General features: G+C 48.0%; 1 protein-coding gene across 3 annotated transcripts in view; it reads left to right on the forward strand.

Moving 5' to 3' along the window:
- SLC24A3 (solute carrier family 24 member 3) overlaps nucleotides 1-16,952 on the forward strand; it is a 179,470-nt gene that overhangs the window by 95,005 nt on the left and 67,513 nt on the right. For all 3 annotated transcript variants that reach the window (XM_074578694.1, XM_074578692.1, XM_074578693.1), the window contains exon 3: nucleotides 10,005-10,081. Coding sequence is in view for 2 of the 3 variants with exons in the window: in XM_074578692.1 (XP_074434793.1) it covers nucleotides 10,005-10,081 (77 nt within the window). In the remaining variant the exon portion in view is untranslated. The remainder of the gene's footprint in view (nucleotides 1-10,004; nucleotides 10,082-16,952) is intronic.

The raw sequence follows: 16,952 nt of genomic DNA on the forward strand, positions 1-16,952 counted from the left end.
TTCCTTTAACCTGCCAGTGCTGTCACCCAAAGTCCCTGAGCCCACTTTGCATCTTGTCCGGCCGATGAGCTGCAGCCTCCGGAGGATCTGATCTTCTCGTGGTGGAGCAGAAACAGACCCCTGCTGGGGGGGTGAGAAAGGAGGGGTTTGGGAGACTGGTTGGGGCGGAGTTGTCCTGTGTTCCTGTTGATTAACGTACATAAATCCTGAAACGAACGCTTAATTATGCAAGTATTAGGGGGAGCAATTTTAGACTGATTTGGTTGTTGGAGAGGCACAGGTTGTTATGGAGAGCAGAGAAAAGCAGTGACCGACAGGGCTGCGGATACCAGGGTCCTGCGGGGCTCGCTTGGCTTGCAGAGGGCTGGGGGTCTCTCCAGGGAAGGGGAAGCCAGAAAAAGATGCTTGATTTTTGATGGTAAGGCTCACGATCTGTGGTGTGTGTCTGGCTAGGTTTTTGTTTCAGGAAACAGCCCGGCACGCTGCCCGCTCTGCGCGTATCATACGTGCTAACTTAAGAGAGGAAGGGCAGGGAGCCACGGGGCAGTTTTGGGGTCTCTGGGAAGCACATAGTTGTCTCACGGCCTGGGGGTGCTGACACCATAAAAGCCCCCCCAGTGCCCCATCCCCTGGCCAGGTGGTTCAGCATCCTTTGGTGATGCCACCGTCAGCCTCAGCAGCACGCTGCAAATGGGATGGACGTCTTCCAGTAAGAGCTTTTGACACAGCTGCATCTAGTCTTAACATCTAAAAAAAGCCCCCAGACTAAATAAATGGCCCTGTGTGACTAAGAGGGTGAATTTACGATGGGATTTATATCCTGGCAGGATCCCGCAGCACTCCCCTCTTGCCATATGTAGCTAAAGGGCGACTTCCTGGTAAGAGAATGTGTGCAAATCAACCAAAACGCTTTCAGAGGAGAAGTTTGCGGGATGAGCGACTTGTGATGGTAGGTTTCTGTGTGATTGACATCTGGTTGGAATTCCTCGGGTGGGACTAGGGGTCTTTATGCAGCTCCTGATTATTGACAACCACTGTAAGATTCCCCCTTGTCTGCCCCTTCCCAGAGAGCTCCCAGAAAGTTAAGGTGAAAATGTTTGCTAATTGTATGCAGACCAAAGCCCTCTGCTCATGTATTCACATCTCTGTCTAAGGCTGCTCTGCTTCATGTTCCGTCTGCTCCAGCAGCTCTTCTTTTGTTCCATAAAACCTCATTTCCGAAGGCAACTGGTAATAAAGGGAACATCAGGATGGGCACACAGCTCCAGTGTCAAGGACTTGCCTCTGAGACGGGACCACTGCTGAGACCCCTGGGGCCGTGCACTGCGGCCGGGAGTCGGAGGAGCTCCCTCCCGTTCCCACAGTCTTCACCGCAGGAATCCCCCCACCCGGCCACGCGAAGCAGCGTCTTCGCAGCGTCGCTCCGCTCTGCTTCCCCTCCTCCGGGAAACCTTGGGTGGCCCCGCGCCTCTCCCTGCATCCTCTCTCCCTTTAAAAGGTGACCCGGCACCCACCCAGATGTGCTGCGGGGGGTGGGTGTGCGTGTGCGTGGATTTTCACTGTCGGTCAGAGCTGGTGTGCAAATCAGCTGACGTTGACTTGTAGCAAGGCTCGCTGTCCTGACAGCGACGTTCTGGGTGCGTTGTTGCTGAAGAACCAGCCTGGAAAAACGTGAAAATGCTTTTTGTTCAGCGCGTTTGCTGTTAGCATCCTTTGTGCTGGGCGTAAGCTCCTCCGCTGCAGGAGCAAATCAGCGGGCGGTAACCCGGGGAAGTGGAAGCGTACATAAGCTCATCGCTGCCTGAGCATGCACCGTAAATGTTTAATTCTTGGTAATTAGAAATTCATTACTGCAAAGGTACAGAGAACGCTATGTGAACATCCATTGCTTGGTACGAGCCAACCCTTGAAAAGCTGTTGCAAGGTATGGGGTGGTGCGTGCCATCGGCCGTGGGGATGCTGCATGATTTATAGCGGCGTGCTCTATCCCCACGCTGTTTCAGCTGCTTGTTTTCAGCAGTTAAGTGGTGACACGAGTAAAACATTAGCAAAATGATTTATTATTGATGTATCAGCATAGTTTGGCTCTCTTGAACTTTAGATCATGACACTGTAATGCTAACACCATTCTTACTTGGCAGAAAGTAAAACATTTCTTTTTTTAGAGATATATATATATATCTAAAAAAAGGTACTCCGCCCTCCCCTCAGAGAGAATTTCATCAATCCTTTATTGCTTTTAAAGACAACTAAAGATTTTCACAGTCCCTTGATCTCCCATGCGACGTGATTTAAAGCTGTTCCCACGGGGTTTGGCTGCAGAGGTTGGCACGCTGCGGAGCCTGGTGCCGTCCCCATCCGAGCCAGTCTCCAGGGGCGGTGGTAGCTGTTCTGAGGCCCCCGCCTCCCTGCATCTGCAGGCTCAGCCCGGCGGGTTGCTGGTCTGTGTGAGGGACAGACTTCAGGGACGTAGCGGTTACTCTTCTGTATATTTGGTAGGGCCTGCGGCACTGTCAGAGTTGATACTGTTCAGGGGATGCTGTTGGAGGTCAGGGAATTGGGCTGGACAGTGTGCAGGCAGGTGGGGAATGTAATATCATTGCTAACCCCGAAGCGATCAAAAACCTTGAGTTTAAAATCGTGAATTTCAGGATGGGGAAAAAAGAAAAGTAACTGATTTTTTTGAAGTCTATTTTATTTCCTCGCATAAAAAGCTGACGATATTGATTCAAAAAACGCAGTTATACCGGATCACATCACAAGGTCCACTGAGGTCCACTAATATCTTTCCCTGATAAGATGACAGTAGAAATAGTCAAAGAAATATATTAAGGAAACATGCGGGGACCCTTCCTGATGCGCTTTCCCCGGCTGCAGCTGTTTGCTGTACGGGGACTTCCTGAGCCACAGGAACAATCTTGAAGTTACATGCCTTTGATGGACTACTTTTCTGCCATTGGCTTGTCAGTCTGCTTCGTGAAGCCACGGAAAATTGAGATTTGCATGCTGAAGTGCCTGTGAGCGCTGAGGGACCAGCTGCTGTGGCCGTGGACCTGCTTCCCCCTCTCGTTGATGCGCTGGGAGAGCTGCTGAGCAGTTGGTCCCTTTTCTCCCTGCCCTTGCCACTCAATTTGAGAAATCCCTGCTCTGCTCTGCCCTTCTCAGGTCAAAGAGGTGGTCTCTCTCCTAGCCTTTCTTGCTTGGAGGCTTGTCCATCCTCCTGGCTTATGCTGTTGTTGCTCTCCGAGCCGTTTGCAGCCGCACCGCATCCTTCTCGAGGCGGGGAGACCAGCACGACAGGCGCTGCCTAAAATACCTCACCACAATGGTGTAACGATGTTCCCTTGAGTTCTCTGTTCCTGTTGTGGTTGTTGCTAATGATGTATTTGGTTTCCTGTTGCAAGCTGGCACGCTCTGAGCACCCCGAGCTGGGCACAGGAGCAAACGATCTGTCATCTGGGCTTAGACAAGAGCTCGCACCCAGCTGCTTGGCACAGCTACGTGTCTGCGTGTTTTTCCAGCTGCAGAAGTATATGGGACTTGTAACAACAACTGAAGTAGCGTTGATATTGTGGATACCAACGGTCCCTAAACGTTGGAGTTGTGTATCTAAATCCTGGTTTCTCGTCCAGCCTGCTTATGCAAATTTTTCAAGTCAGGCCTTTCTGTAGCCTTATCTTCTATCCCGTGATGGGATGTTGCAGCCCGCTTCTGAAGAGCTCTTTGGAAAGAAGCAGACAAACAAGGGGCCACTGAGCAAAGTAATTCTCCTGGAAAGCTCTATACAAATACAGGCTGGACCTCTCCCCACTAGCTGTTTGGGTACTTTGGGATTGCAGTGTCTAGCACTGGTGCGACTTACCTCTGGCTGTGAAAGAATTGTGGGACAGCATGAGAAAATGAACCCGGTTCTTAAATTTCTGACGGTTTCTTTGCTGATAATTCATTGCCTAGGCTGAACGTCCGCAGTTCTTCCTTTTTCTATGAAAGCTGTGGCAGATTTCCCAAGGGTTTTCTTGTCCCTGGAGTAGGTACACTGGCTAGCAATATAAAGACTTTTTGAAAAAATAAGTATGTATTGCAACCTATTGATCCAGTGTGGTGTTGGCATTTTTTTAAAAAAGAATCCTTTTGGAAAGGTGGAACCATTAAATAGGAGAGGGAAAGGAGTGGCAGGGAAGAGGGTTCCGAAAGGGCAACGCTCCCTGCTGCCCTCCAGAAGAATGGTACAGCGGCGTCTTCCCTGCACATCTGTCCTTGGCACAGCGTGCGAACTGCCTGGTGTAACTCGACTGTGCAGAACAGAGGCAAATTTGTATTGCGCCGGCAAATCCTCTGAACAGAGTGGTAATGCGGAGCGTTTTGTAAGTCAGCTAAAGCCAAGGCTGAGGAGGGTTCCAATTTTAATGAATCGCACACTGATTGAGAATAAAAGGACAAGAATTTATGCCAAGTCATTGTATTATGACTTAAAATAACTTTTCCCTATCAAGCGTAGATACAAAATTTTCCTCTAAATGTGGTGAGGGGGAGCATATGCTGCGATACCCTTGTGAATGCTCTTGTGTGAGTGAGCAGCAGCGCGTCCGCCGCTGCCCTCTGCTTGCTGGGGTAGTGCCCTGGGCTGCGGTAGATGCTGCGCGCGCCGCTCTCGAAAGGCATGGGCTCCCCGTTCACCGCGGCTTTTACCTGTCTAACATCTGAAGTCTCACTGCCAGGCCCTCGGCTAATGCGAAAGAGCACAACTTTTCACACCTACCGCTGGTCTGCTCCTTTATTATTTAGCCTCCTTTACAAAGCTAATAGTCCTCTAGTTCCAATTACTTCCGAATTCTGATAATCGTAATATTTACTAGTAATTTTACAAGTTGCCAGTACAAGATTGAACTGCACCCTAAAAAAAAGCGTTGTGTTAAACCACACGCTCCTGCGCTTTGTTTTTCGTAGAGTCATAGAATGGTTTGGGTTGGAAGGGACCTTAAAGATCCTCTAGTTGCAACCCCCCTGCCCTGGGCAGAGACACCTCCCACTAGACCAGGCTGCTCAAAGCCCCATCCAGCCTGGCCTTGAACACCTCCAGGGATGGGGCAGCCAGAACTTCACCGCACTCAGAGTGAAAAATTTCTTCCTGATATCCAACCTAAATCTACCCTCTTCCGGAGTGAAGCCATTACCCCTCATCCTATCGCTACGTGCCCTTGTAAAAAGTCCTTCTCTCCTCTTTTCTGAGAACGTACCTCATTAACTGAAAACTAAAACTGAGTTGCATGCATCTGAAGGCTGGAATTCAAATGTCCGTGGTAGAAATGCTGTCGGTGCTGGATGCTGCAGTTGCTGCTGCAAGGGTATGGGCCTGATCTTGACAACTAGCATTGTACTTAATGCTCACAGTGCAGAAAATGTCTGTGGAGGTGCCGGGTTCGTGTGAAGGCTCTGCCCTTCTGCAGTTAGTGGACCCAATACCTACAAAGCTTGCAGGACGAGAGTGGATCAATGAGACAGAAGTCTTTAATTCTTTGAGTTTAGGTTCATTGACAGGGTATTTGTTTTCTTTTTTTTCCTGGTGCATTCTAAATGAGCCTGACAAAATCTGCCCCTGTTTTCTGTACAAAAGCTGAACACGCTTTTAAGCAAAATAACAAACTGTATGAGCTTTTTATACGAGCTAAATAGGGCAGCTGTTGTTGGAGTGGTGTTCCAGCAACACCCTTTATTTCTTCTTAGAAAGGAGCTCCTGTGTTTTGCAAAGCTCTCCTCTTATCTGTACTCATCTGCACCTGATGCATCTAATAAAAATGCAGCAGATTTGAAATTTGCATACATTATTTTGTGATTGCATACATATAAATGTAAGCCACTAAAAGCGTTTGTGTTCAACGGGGTAGAGAATGCGGTGATGGACACCTTCGATTTCCTCTGATAAGAAGGTGCATTTCATTACAGCGTGGGGGTGGGAACCGGAGGGAGGATTGGATGTTTCTGCTGCGCACAGAAAGGACGGCTAGGATTCCCCACCAGTAGCGACAAGCGTGTTCTATTTTAGTACTGTTTTTTTTCCTGCATGCTTTTACCTTAGGTGCACTTCAGTCTCCTGGAACAGGTAGAGACTCTTGATAAAGGGATTGGATTTTCATCGTCTCTGCCTGTTATGAATTGTCATGCTGAAATCTCCTAGGCAGCGGCAGGAGGGAGAGGGAAGCATATGTGTGCGTTAGCAAACCGTTTCGCATATTGCTAAAAACGTACCTCCTCGCGTTGCCTTTGCAGTGTCTTATGGTCGGGTGAATTGTCAGGAACATTTCTTAGCAAAACTGTGATGAAAACATTTGGTTTTCACATAATGATATTCTGCCGCGGAAAGATGAATCCTTTCCAGCTATTTTAACTTCGTTGTCTTGCATCTTCCGTAGTGTTTTGTGTTGGTTTGTTGGGAGTTTTTTTAACTCCTGTTTTTGTGCTGGTACCTGTCTGACTAGTTTCTTTAGGTTGCACACCTAAACACGTTTTCGGCAGCTTTGGGCGTATCTGGCGCAGGACATTTGTTGGGGCTGGGAGGGTGAATGGCATCCTGGCAAGTAGTAGCTGGGCCTCGGAAGAAAATAGTTACAACTCCTGCCAGGTGAATCCTGATTTGTTATGAAAAAGTCACAGGTATTGGTAGTCCTCATAAAAATCCGAAACCTCCCGCCCCCTGTGCAGTTTGGGGTGGCCCCCAGGCTTGGCGTTTCTCTTGCCGGGGGCGGTGTATGCTGGCAGCCCCAGTCTGCTCTCTCCAGGCTTCCCACCTACCCTGAGCCGCGGGGACTGGGGGCCTTCCCAGTCCATCCAGAGGCTAGGCATGGCGGGTCCCGGTCCCTGGGTGCGTGTGGTCCCAGGCGAGCGACGTGAGCCGGGAGCTGGTGGTGGGCTACCGCGCCAGGCTTCTCGGCAAGCTGTGGTGCACAGTCCTCTGGCCTGCTGCGATGCAGTGTCTCCATGGCCGTATCTGTGTTTGCGATGTTATTTAGCACTCATTTGAGGGTATTGCTGGTGTTACTTCGTTGTAAGATGAATTTCAAAGGTGCCGTCTGTATTTTGTTAGGGCTCATTATAAAATTTACCAATGCAGAGGAATACTGTTAATAGTATTAAGGTGAGTCTTTGGCCAGAAGTCCACTTACGTAAAAAAGAATGCTTTCCTCCTCAGATACAGTTCCTGGGTATCTACATCCCTTGCTTGCGTTAGTAACAAAATTAAGTTACCTTTTCCTCAGTTATTGCTTCACAGGCAGCAAAGCTGTGAGAGTGAGCTGGGTTGTTTTTCCATTTAATCATCTGTGGAATTGTTAATTAAATTCCAATTGCTGGAGCTTTATTAATGATGATGATGTGAAAGCCGGGAAAAACGCAGCTTGATTTTTTCCAACTCGAGGCTGAATGTGCAGAACTGGCCGTTAGAAGGAAACCATTATTTTAGTTGTTATTGAGCAATCCAAATCTGGAATAACTGAGAAGCACTTGGAATGCCAGAACATCATCTTCACACTTGCTTTGCAGTTTATAACCAAAAGCTGTCCCTGCAACCTAATTGGGAGACTGTCCTTAGGTGCTTTATAATCTAATTAACATCCAGAACAGTAATAAAGCATTGGGGTCTTTAAATAGCTTGCAGCACCGTCTTTGCAACAAAGTTTATCTGACTATATTGCCTGCTCCTTTGAACCGTTATACTGATTACTTGACTTTGGAAAGAGGACGGCTAATCTAACAAAAATATATTGCTCTTAATGAAGGCACATTGGACAAACTAAATTGCTGAGCTGTTTTCTGGGTTGGTACAGCGGGCCATCATCTGTCCCAGGTGCTTGTTAGCGTGTCATTTCTAGGACTTTATGACTCTGTTGGAGTTAAACCGTGTGATAAAACCAAGGAGAACTGCAAACCTCCTCTAGGTGCAAGCTCATTGCTTTGGAGCTGGTGCTTTTCTCCACTGTAAGGAGGAAGGGAGCAAAAGCATGAATGCTTGAGCAATGAGGAGGTCATGGCTATGCTTCCATCACCTCTCCCTGCAGATCCAAAATGTCCCTTTCTTCTCTCCTGGTTATTTAGAAAACTGCCTGAGTTAGAAAGTCAACGTAATGGCCACCTAACCCAGCATCCTGCTTCTGGAAGTGACTGGTAGGGGGTGCTTTGGGAGAAGTACAAGCGATGGAGCGTGTGAAGATCAGTTCTTCTGCCCATGCGTACCATTGCTGACCGCTCAAGACAGGGTTTGCAGTGGCTGGAGTTTGCGTTTAGATTACCATACTTAATATCACCAACAGACAATCTATGGAGGATCTCCTCATTTGTTGCCTGTCACAGCATCGCAAGGGAATGATATCCGCCATTTTATATGATGCCATGGGGTAAAAGTAGTTCTGTCTGTTTGCAAAATGTGCCACCTTGTGATTTCGGAAGGTGAAAGGAATCGGAGGGGGGTTACTGTCTTTTGCACGTCACCGTGCTGACCATGTGGACCGCCTTCTTTTTTTCCCTTCGCGTGAGTTGGGCTACCCGAGGGCAGCTGATGGTGGCAAGGTGCTGTGAAGCACTGAGGAGGTCACGGTCATGGGAAGATCAGTGAGGTGAGAAGCAGGACCCCTTTACCCTGCCAGTGGGCAGCTTTACAGAGAGAAGCAGCATCTGATTTGGGATTCGGAGCAGGAATTCGGAGCAGGAATGGCATTGCCTTTGAGTTTGCAGGGGGGAAAAAGCTGCTGCTGGGAACGTGTACAGGCTGTGCCGGGGGGGTCCTTGAATGCCGTCCTTGCGTTCCTGTGGGCAATAGCTGCTGCCTTTCCGTGGCTCTGTGGCTGAGGCCTGGCCCCACAGGCTCAGCCATTTTACACAGACCACCTTTGGCTGGGCAGAGCAAGAGCGTGCGGGCCCGGAAGGTGGGAGCTCTCACGCGTCCTCATGGCGCAGGGAGCAGCAGCTTCACAGAAAAGTTACTTCCAGCGTTTCAGGCGTGCGTCACCCTGTGGAAGCGTTATCTTCAGGAGGACTCCAGCTTGCCTTTGCGTGTAGGGTTACAGTAACGCTAAGCCTTCCTGATGGAGACCTTTGCAGGTCCAAAGACCTGCACTTGTGCTTCCCCCCGCACCCCCCCCCCCCCGAATATTTGATATGTCTTTGTCAAAACCCTCTTTGCGTCCCAGGCGCCATCTGTCAGAGGTCTTGTTCATGTTGAGGATGTCTCTGAGGAGGCAGAGCGAAGTCTGGAGGTAGAGGAGAGATTCATTTTGATTGGAAATTCCCGAATCTGCCCCTGTCCTTTCAGCCCCCGACTGGCTATCCGACACAGCAGGTTGTCCGCGGAGCGTTTGCTGTGCAGGAGATCCCGGTACCTTGACGCTGTTACCTGCTCAGTGAGGGCAGTGAGAGGCACCAGGGCTGGGTAAAGAATGAAGCCAGCTGAGATGTGGTTTGCTACAAGGCCATCTCTGCGCCAGCTGTTGGGATGGGCACTTGATGGAAGTCGTTGCCCATCTGGAGAGCCTTAGGTCCTGCCAGAGATGAGTACACGTTACCTGTGCCCTACGGATGGGTGCCGGGGACTTGGCAGGGGGCTTTTAGCCATCCATTTTGGGTACAAAACCATGAGTCAGAAACGCTTGGTGAGAGTGACCCATCACCACCTGCTCTGTACAACGCTGTTTCCCTTGAACGTTTGCAGGAGAGCGCAGTGCTGTGATCTTGGGATTTATCTGCCCTCCCCAGGCCATCTTTGGGTACACAATGGTGTGGTTGTCACTGTAGCAAATCACCCAGTGAACATTTGGGGAAAGGCTATAATTACCAGAGGACAAGTTAAGGTAAACTAACGGAGAGGCGAAACAAAGAGCCTCTGGCATGGGTAGTGGTAGGACTGCTGCCCAGTAGAAAGGCTCGAGCAACTTTTGTTACATTACTTAACAGCATGTGCAGTGGTTTTCAGGAGCTGATTAAACATCTGAGCTTTCTTTTTTCCCCGCTTTTCGCAGCCCTCCATGAATTCCCCAATGACATCTTCACGAATGAGGACAGGAGACATGGAGCTGTGGTCCTGCACGTCCTTTGTGTAAGTTTGGTGACTTTGCCTTTTTTCTCCTATCAGCGTGGCTAGGGCTCAGCGCGCTCACCGCAGGCTGATGCCGCCTCCTGCCCACGGAGGCTTCTGCTCTCCGTCGTGGTTGAGAGCGAGTTTCAGTAACTACACTGAGTATAACATACTTCGGTTTTACATAAACCCCTTTTAAAAGCCCCGGTGCACATGAGCGCAGATGCATGCTGTCATGTGAGTAAACTCCTTCAAGTTACTTTACTCCAGCCAGACTGACTTTGCTGAGGCCATCAGGCAGCTGTGATCCTCTGCTCCTGAGCATGAGGATGCTGTGGGGTTGGCAGGTCAAGGGAGGACATTCATGTAATTGCCTTCAAAAGTAAGTGAAGTCTTATCCCCAGAAATTTCCCCCAGAAATCCTTATGGCGCCCCTTATGACATAGCTGTAGGAGAAAGAAATTAGAGAGAGTTTTCTGTTTAAAACAATTATCAACTGGATTAATTTTATTAAAAAAAAAAAAGAAAGTTTGGGACTCCAGATTTTCCCTGAGTACTTAAATTGCTAAAGTGAGTTTTTCTTCCTGAATATATTAAAGAAAAGATCGTAACTTCTCATTTGTCAGCTGCAGGGTGTCCTGGATCCTCTTGGGAATTCTGGAGGATGTTGGGCAGGCGAGGGATTTGCCTCCAAGTTCAGAAATGTGCCAAGAAGACTTTAATTGATGCTATTTTAAAGACCTTACTAATATCAGAAATGTGTGCAATTTTGGGCTTGGAGTTTTGTGATCTCTTCCCCAAACAAGTCAGTGTAAGTGGTGTGCACAGGTGAGGCCAAAATTAAAGATACTTATATTTACATACTTTACATAAAGATACTCATATTTACATACTTTAAATGTATGTAAATAGCCCTGTTCGGTCAGTGCACTAGACACTTGGCTCGTGTCAGAGGACCTTGCATTCAGCAGCTGCAGTACTCTCACAGAGGGAAGCACTGCCCCTCCAAATCCCTTTCTCGACTTTTACTAAGTCAATGAAGACAATTCTTTTCTTTTTGAATGTCGTCCTAATTTAAGAAGAACTGCCAGGTTTGTTCTTCTTGAGGGGAAGAGGCATACTTAAGCAGCTAAGAAGATACCTGCTTCTCATAAATGTTTAAAAGCATTTCATAATTTTATGTCAGCTTAAATGAGCAGTCACCATTAGCTATGTGCAATGATTCATGATGTCTTTTTAAGTATAAATTAGATTGCATTGCATGTTGTAATGCGAGTGCTTTGTGTTATGATTTTATATTGGCTAAATGGCTGCAATAATTTGTTCAGTAACATCACAGTTGACTTTGTCTGTCAAGCTCGAAGCTTCCAAGTTTCTATGGGAACATCGAGCTTTGAGATGTTTTAAAAAGTGAGCATTGGACCTGAGCTGGATTTTTTAGCAGCCACAAGAATACTTCTAAAAATTCATATAAACCCTCTTTCAAAGTAGTGTCGTGCAGCAGTGAGCTACGCAGAGTCTCTCTGCAGTCGGTGGAGAGAGAGAGAGACCTTCGGAGGATCTTCAGCTCCTCCGCTGTAGGTACGGGGTGAAGCTGCACGTTGGGTTTCATCTGCCTGGCTCTGGTCAAATCTGCTGGTCCCCTCGACGAGCAATGGGTTGCTTCTGCTCGGGGGTGGTGTAGGTGTGCCGCACCACGGGGGGTCATTGTTGCACGTGGTGGCTTTTGCACATCCCTGGTGCTGGTGGTTAGCGCGGTGCCTTCTTCTGAATGTCCAAACTCGGGGCTTGGGTTGGGCTTGAAAGAGGCACCGGGGATGGCACTGATGGAACTGAGAAGTGGTCCCAAGGAATGCCATCCTGGAGACCTGTCCGTACATCGCAAGCCGCCTTTGGTGTGCTCTTTCCTGACTTTTGGACGCTTGATTTCATGACCCCAGGGTCTGTTTCACAGCTACAGTCAGCCTGTTGCATAGTACCAGCTGCGGGGTTTCACACCTACCTTGACGCGCACCTCGGCCGGTGTGTGTTTGCATCCCAAGTGCTGGTTGTTTTCCTGTCAGTCAGTGCTCTGCGCCTCCAACAGCTTTTGTGTTTTGATAGGAAAAGGTCACTGTTGATCATCTGTTAATTCAAGGAACTGTATTAACTGCTCTTAATACATACAGGAAGTGTGTAAACGTCGTAATGAGTCTTGAAAAATACTGGTAGGCCCTTGGCACCCTTGTAACTGTACCATGGGTAATACAAAAAAGTGTTGCTTAAGAAAGGGATTAACTATATGCAGTTAAATTCATCTCTCTGCTTGGAAAACAACTGGCAGACTCCTGTGTAGCTGCTCTAGGCAAAAGATGATAATTAATAGCAGCACGTTGCTGCTTTGTAACCTCACATTTCTTAGATTTTTTTTTTAACACAGACATTATTTTTTAAAAAAAATCTCTTGAGTTGCAGGAATAAGTTTATAATGAGACCATTAAAAATATGAGTTGCTAAAATCATTCTTAATCTCTGTGTGATCCATACCTCTGAATGTGTTTTTCCAGGCTATTTAAAAGAGACGAGACCTGGACTGTATTTTTTCATTATTAGCAACAATGAAATCACACGGAATTCTCATACGGTTGACTGCATAAGCTATGGTTTGGGTTATTTTCCGGTCTACTTTAAGTTATGATTTGGGCTTCATAATTGCCCTCAAGATATTTTCCCACGAGCTTTTTTGTCAGTTCCGAATAAGCTGTACATGCTTTTAACATGTGTCAAAATGAGATTTCGAGGACTGAAATTTCAAGATGAACCATCTACTTCAGAATAAAAGGAAAAATCCGTTCTTAATGAGAACTAGATAAGTATCTGCTGTCCCAACAGAAACATATCCAGTGTCTATCCCTCTAGCAAGCAGCAAGACGGAAGCCTTGGTCCATCAGTGCTTCATCATTCTCCATAGTGGTTTTATTGACCAAGAAGATTTGTTGACCGTGCTCCAGCTCGGGCATCCCTAAGGTGCAGGACCCAGCTGGATTCACCCTTTCTAGCACCGTGGTACTTGGGAGTGACCCCTGGCTTGTCAGAGGCTGTCGTAAGGCGTACGGGTCCAAGACAGTGGCCGTCAGCTGAGAGGTTTCCCAGTGTCTTTCCACCCCAAGCTGCCAGCTACGTGAATCCCAAGGAGATCTCCCCCGGGCTTCGCTGTTTGTGGCCCTGGTCCAGCCCCATGGGTGGAGTGGGAAGCAGAAGCTGCAATGACAAATGTGTTGCCTTCTCCTATAGCAGAGTGACTGTTTGTAACCTGTTTGTCAAAGAAAAAATTGATACTTGGAGAATATAGGCAACTGTCGGCATTTAGCAGACTGCCTCGTTAGCCGGGGTTGAAAGGGGTTGTCATCGTATTGGGGTGATAAACCTCTAATTCTATTTTATGCCCTCTGGCGACACAGTTACCAAATGTCTGATCAAATCAGAGCATGCACAGAAACGCACTTTGTGGGGAAAAAAGGACAGAGAGAGACACAGAGTCACATTGTCTCCATTGAAATTTCTTTGGGGGTTTGAGGAAACGGGACTGTAAAATCAAAGGGCCTTTGTAATGGTAGGGAGAACAATGGAGTGATGATTAGCAGGTCATCATCGTGCTGCTCGTGTTTAGTGACCTCCCCTTAGACAGTTTTTATTCATTTCAGTAAAAACGGGATCTTTCTCCTCTCCCCTTTTGCCCATACTTTTGTGTTTATTTCCGTGGAAGACATCAAGGTGTAAAAGCTGGTTTAACAGAAGCCAGAGAACCAGGGGGCAAATGCTGTAAATTGGGGCCTTGAGGGAAGGCAGTAGATGGCCTCTCAAGGGATTCCCAAGGCATCTTCTCCCTACTGTTTAACGAAAGTGAAAACACAAAGACCCAGCAGATCCCACGGTGGGGCTGTGGAGAGTTATTTAACATAATCTGACGCTTCATAAAGATGAAAGTAAATCCCTAAACACTTCAAAAATCTAGGAAAAACTGGGCAGGAACAGTTCAGCAGTAGTTTTAGGTCTAAGCTGAAAATAATTCAGTTTAAGGAAAAGCGGGCCACTAAAAATGTATTGCAGGTTTGAAGCCATAGTGTTTCATTTCCCCATAGAAACTTTGGAGGTCATCAACTGATTGCTTCACTGCTGCTAATTATTTTCATGTCCTCTCTGAGAAGAGGCCGTGCTGCTCTGGACAGTCACACCTGCACTAAGTCACGGCTTTGGGATGTTCAGTTTGGAGGGAGCCAGGGTCTGGATTTTGAGTCTGGTGCTGTTCACTGCTAAAGGATCAAGTGTACAGCCTGCAATCCGGGAGCTCCCCAGCGCTTGAGAGCTTTGTTTTGCGATCTTAGCGTTGTTCCTCATGGTGTTGTGCAGGTGTCTGGGTGTTGTCGTAGCATTTAACTGGTTTATAGTTGGTTCCAGCAGATGTGTACTGGTGGCTGTGCAGAACCCCAGCCCTACCGTGCTCACGGACACTGGGTGGTAGGTACCTGGTACCTCCATGAGACAAGGGAAGGGAAGTCGCTTTGCCGAGTCATTCGTGAGGTTTTTGCTGACAGCAGAGGAAGGAAGGTTTGGGTATCACTGCAGGTTTCCCTGGAAAAGCCTGATGGGATGGGCACTCTCTTTCCTCCCTGCCCTGTTGTTGCTGAGCCTTCATAGAATCATAGAATTGTTGAGATTGGAAGGGACCTTTAAGATCATCAAGTCCAACCTTTAACCTACCCTGACAAAAGCCACTTCTAAACCATGTCCCTAAGTGCCCCATCTACCCTTTTTTTAAACACCTCCAGGGATGGTGAATCCACCACCTCCCTGGGCAGCCTATTCCAATGTTTAATAACCCTTTCAGTGAAAAAATGTTTCCTAATATCCAATCTAAACCTCCCCTGACGTAACTTGAACCCGTTTCCTCTCGTCCTATCACTTGTCACCAGGGAGAAGAGGTCAGCCCCCATCTCTCTACACCCTCCTTTCAGGTAGTTGTAGAGGGTGATAAGGTCTCCCCTCAGCCTCCTCTTCTCCAGGCTAAACAACCCCAGCTCCCTCAGTCGTTCTTCATAAGGTTTGTCCTCCAGACCCCTCACCAGCTTTGTAGCCCTTCTCTGGACACGCTCCAACACCTCAATGTCCCTCTTGTAGCGAGGGGCCCAAAACTGAACGCAGTACTCGAGGTGGGGCCTCACCAGTGCTGAGTACAGGGGGATGATCACTTCCCATCTGCCCAGCTGCAGGCTCTGCCCCGATCCCTTTGTTATCCCAGTCTTTTTAACAGTACAGCATTGGTTCCCTTTTTCCCGGCTTTCTCCAGGGAAATCTGGAACTTGGTGCCAGGACGCTGCTGGTGTGAAGAGTCTGTGCGCGTGTGTGGTCGAGGCCGGACCCCTTGCCAGACAGAGCTATGGCACCGTGTGCTGAGCTGGAGTGAAGGAGAGGTGTCTGTGTCCGCGCGTAGCGGGTCCCTCATGCTCCTCGTTTGCCATCGTTCGGTGTAGCCATGGGAACGGGGTGCTCCAACGGGGGCACCTGCCTCCCTTGTGCGAGCCGCTCAGAAAATGTAGGTTGCTCTGGATGCATCCCCTCTTTATCTATTTCTGCACTGAGTCAGCCGCATCTCGTTTGTACAGCACAGAGGCTGGCTCGTTAAGGTGATGATTTTCCAGTGCCCTGGATGTGGTTGCTTTAGCGATGCTGCCTGATACAGACAGCTTGCTGCTGAGCACGTCACGGTAGCATGGGCTGCTGCTCCGACTAAACTTGGACTCCGTGGGTTCCTTGTTTGGTTGTTTGTGGTTTTGTGGTTGTTTTTTTTTTTTAATTTCTCTTCAATAATGGAGTTTTAGGTGGTTTTATAACGCAGTCGGAATTGAAGAAAGCCCTATGCTTGGTGACAGTGGTTTCAGTGATGGCCCTTGGCTGTGCCAGCTCACCTGGGGTGGGAGGTCTGCCAGGGAAGCGGCCAGGGACAGTCTTCTCTCTTGGGAAGAAGGCAGGGCTATGTGAATCGCTGGCTTCTGCAGCATTTAAGCTTTCCTATGAAAAGCTTCTTGCTTAGCTCAGTAAAGCAAGTTTTAATCTGGGTCAGAAGACTGGCATGGAAATCTCAAAGGACTGCTGGACAAACATGAAGAATTATCATTTATGTCCTGTGCAGCAGAACACGTATTGCGAGTAAGATACTTAATCTCTTTTGATGCAGAGATTGCAATTACTTCTCTGATGCTTGTTTGTTAGAATCGTCATTTTAAAATCAATCCTAATGTAATACTTAATCTGGTATTTGTAATCCTTTTATGCAGGGCTGTTATATTTTCATAATTTTTTTAATGTCCTTCTGGGGAGGAAGAGTGTCTTTTAAGTAGGTTGCCTGTTTAAAGACTTCCGTATCTTCACTTCAAGTGGAACACAACTAAATGATGCTGAGGGTGAGACTTATTTTTTGTGTTTTGTCGGTCATGTCCCCCGCTGCCATTGCACACATCATGGTTACCGGGACGTGAATACGCCTTGCCATTCTTGTTTGTACTGCAGACAGTGCAAACCCAACGCTCACATCATTTGGATGCTCATTTAAAAACTTTCAGAAGGATTTTCCTAAACTTAAACTGATGGACGTCTTGCACCTGGTGTCCGCCCAGGTGAGCGTCTTTCTGGTGAGCAACCGCAGACGATACAGTAACTTCGCATGCTTCGAAAAAAACGGTGAGAAGATACAGGGGGGGCAACGACTGCGCGTGTGCGCCACGTGTGGAGGCAGGTGCTGAAGTGACCTGGTTTGGCTTTTGAGCATGTGCTTTTTTTGGTTTGCTGTCTTCTCTCCGTCCCCATTGCCTTGCCCCCTTTCGGGAGAACTTGGCTCCCCCAACGGCAGCAGATT

Source organism: Larus michahellis, chromosome 3, assembly GCF_964199755.1.
Source record: "Larus michahellis chromosome 3, bLarMic1.1, whole genome shotgun sequence".
In the NCBI taxonomy this organism is placed as follows: Eukaryota; Metazoa; Chordata; class Aves; order Charadriiformes; family Laridae; genus Larus; species Larus michahellis.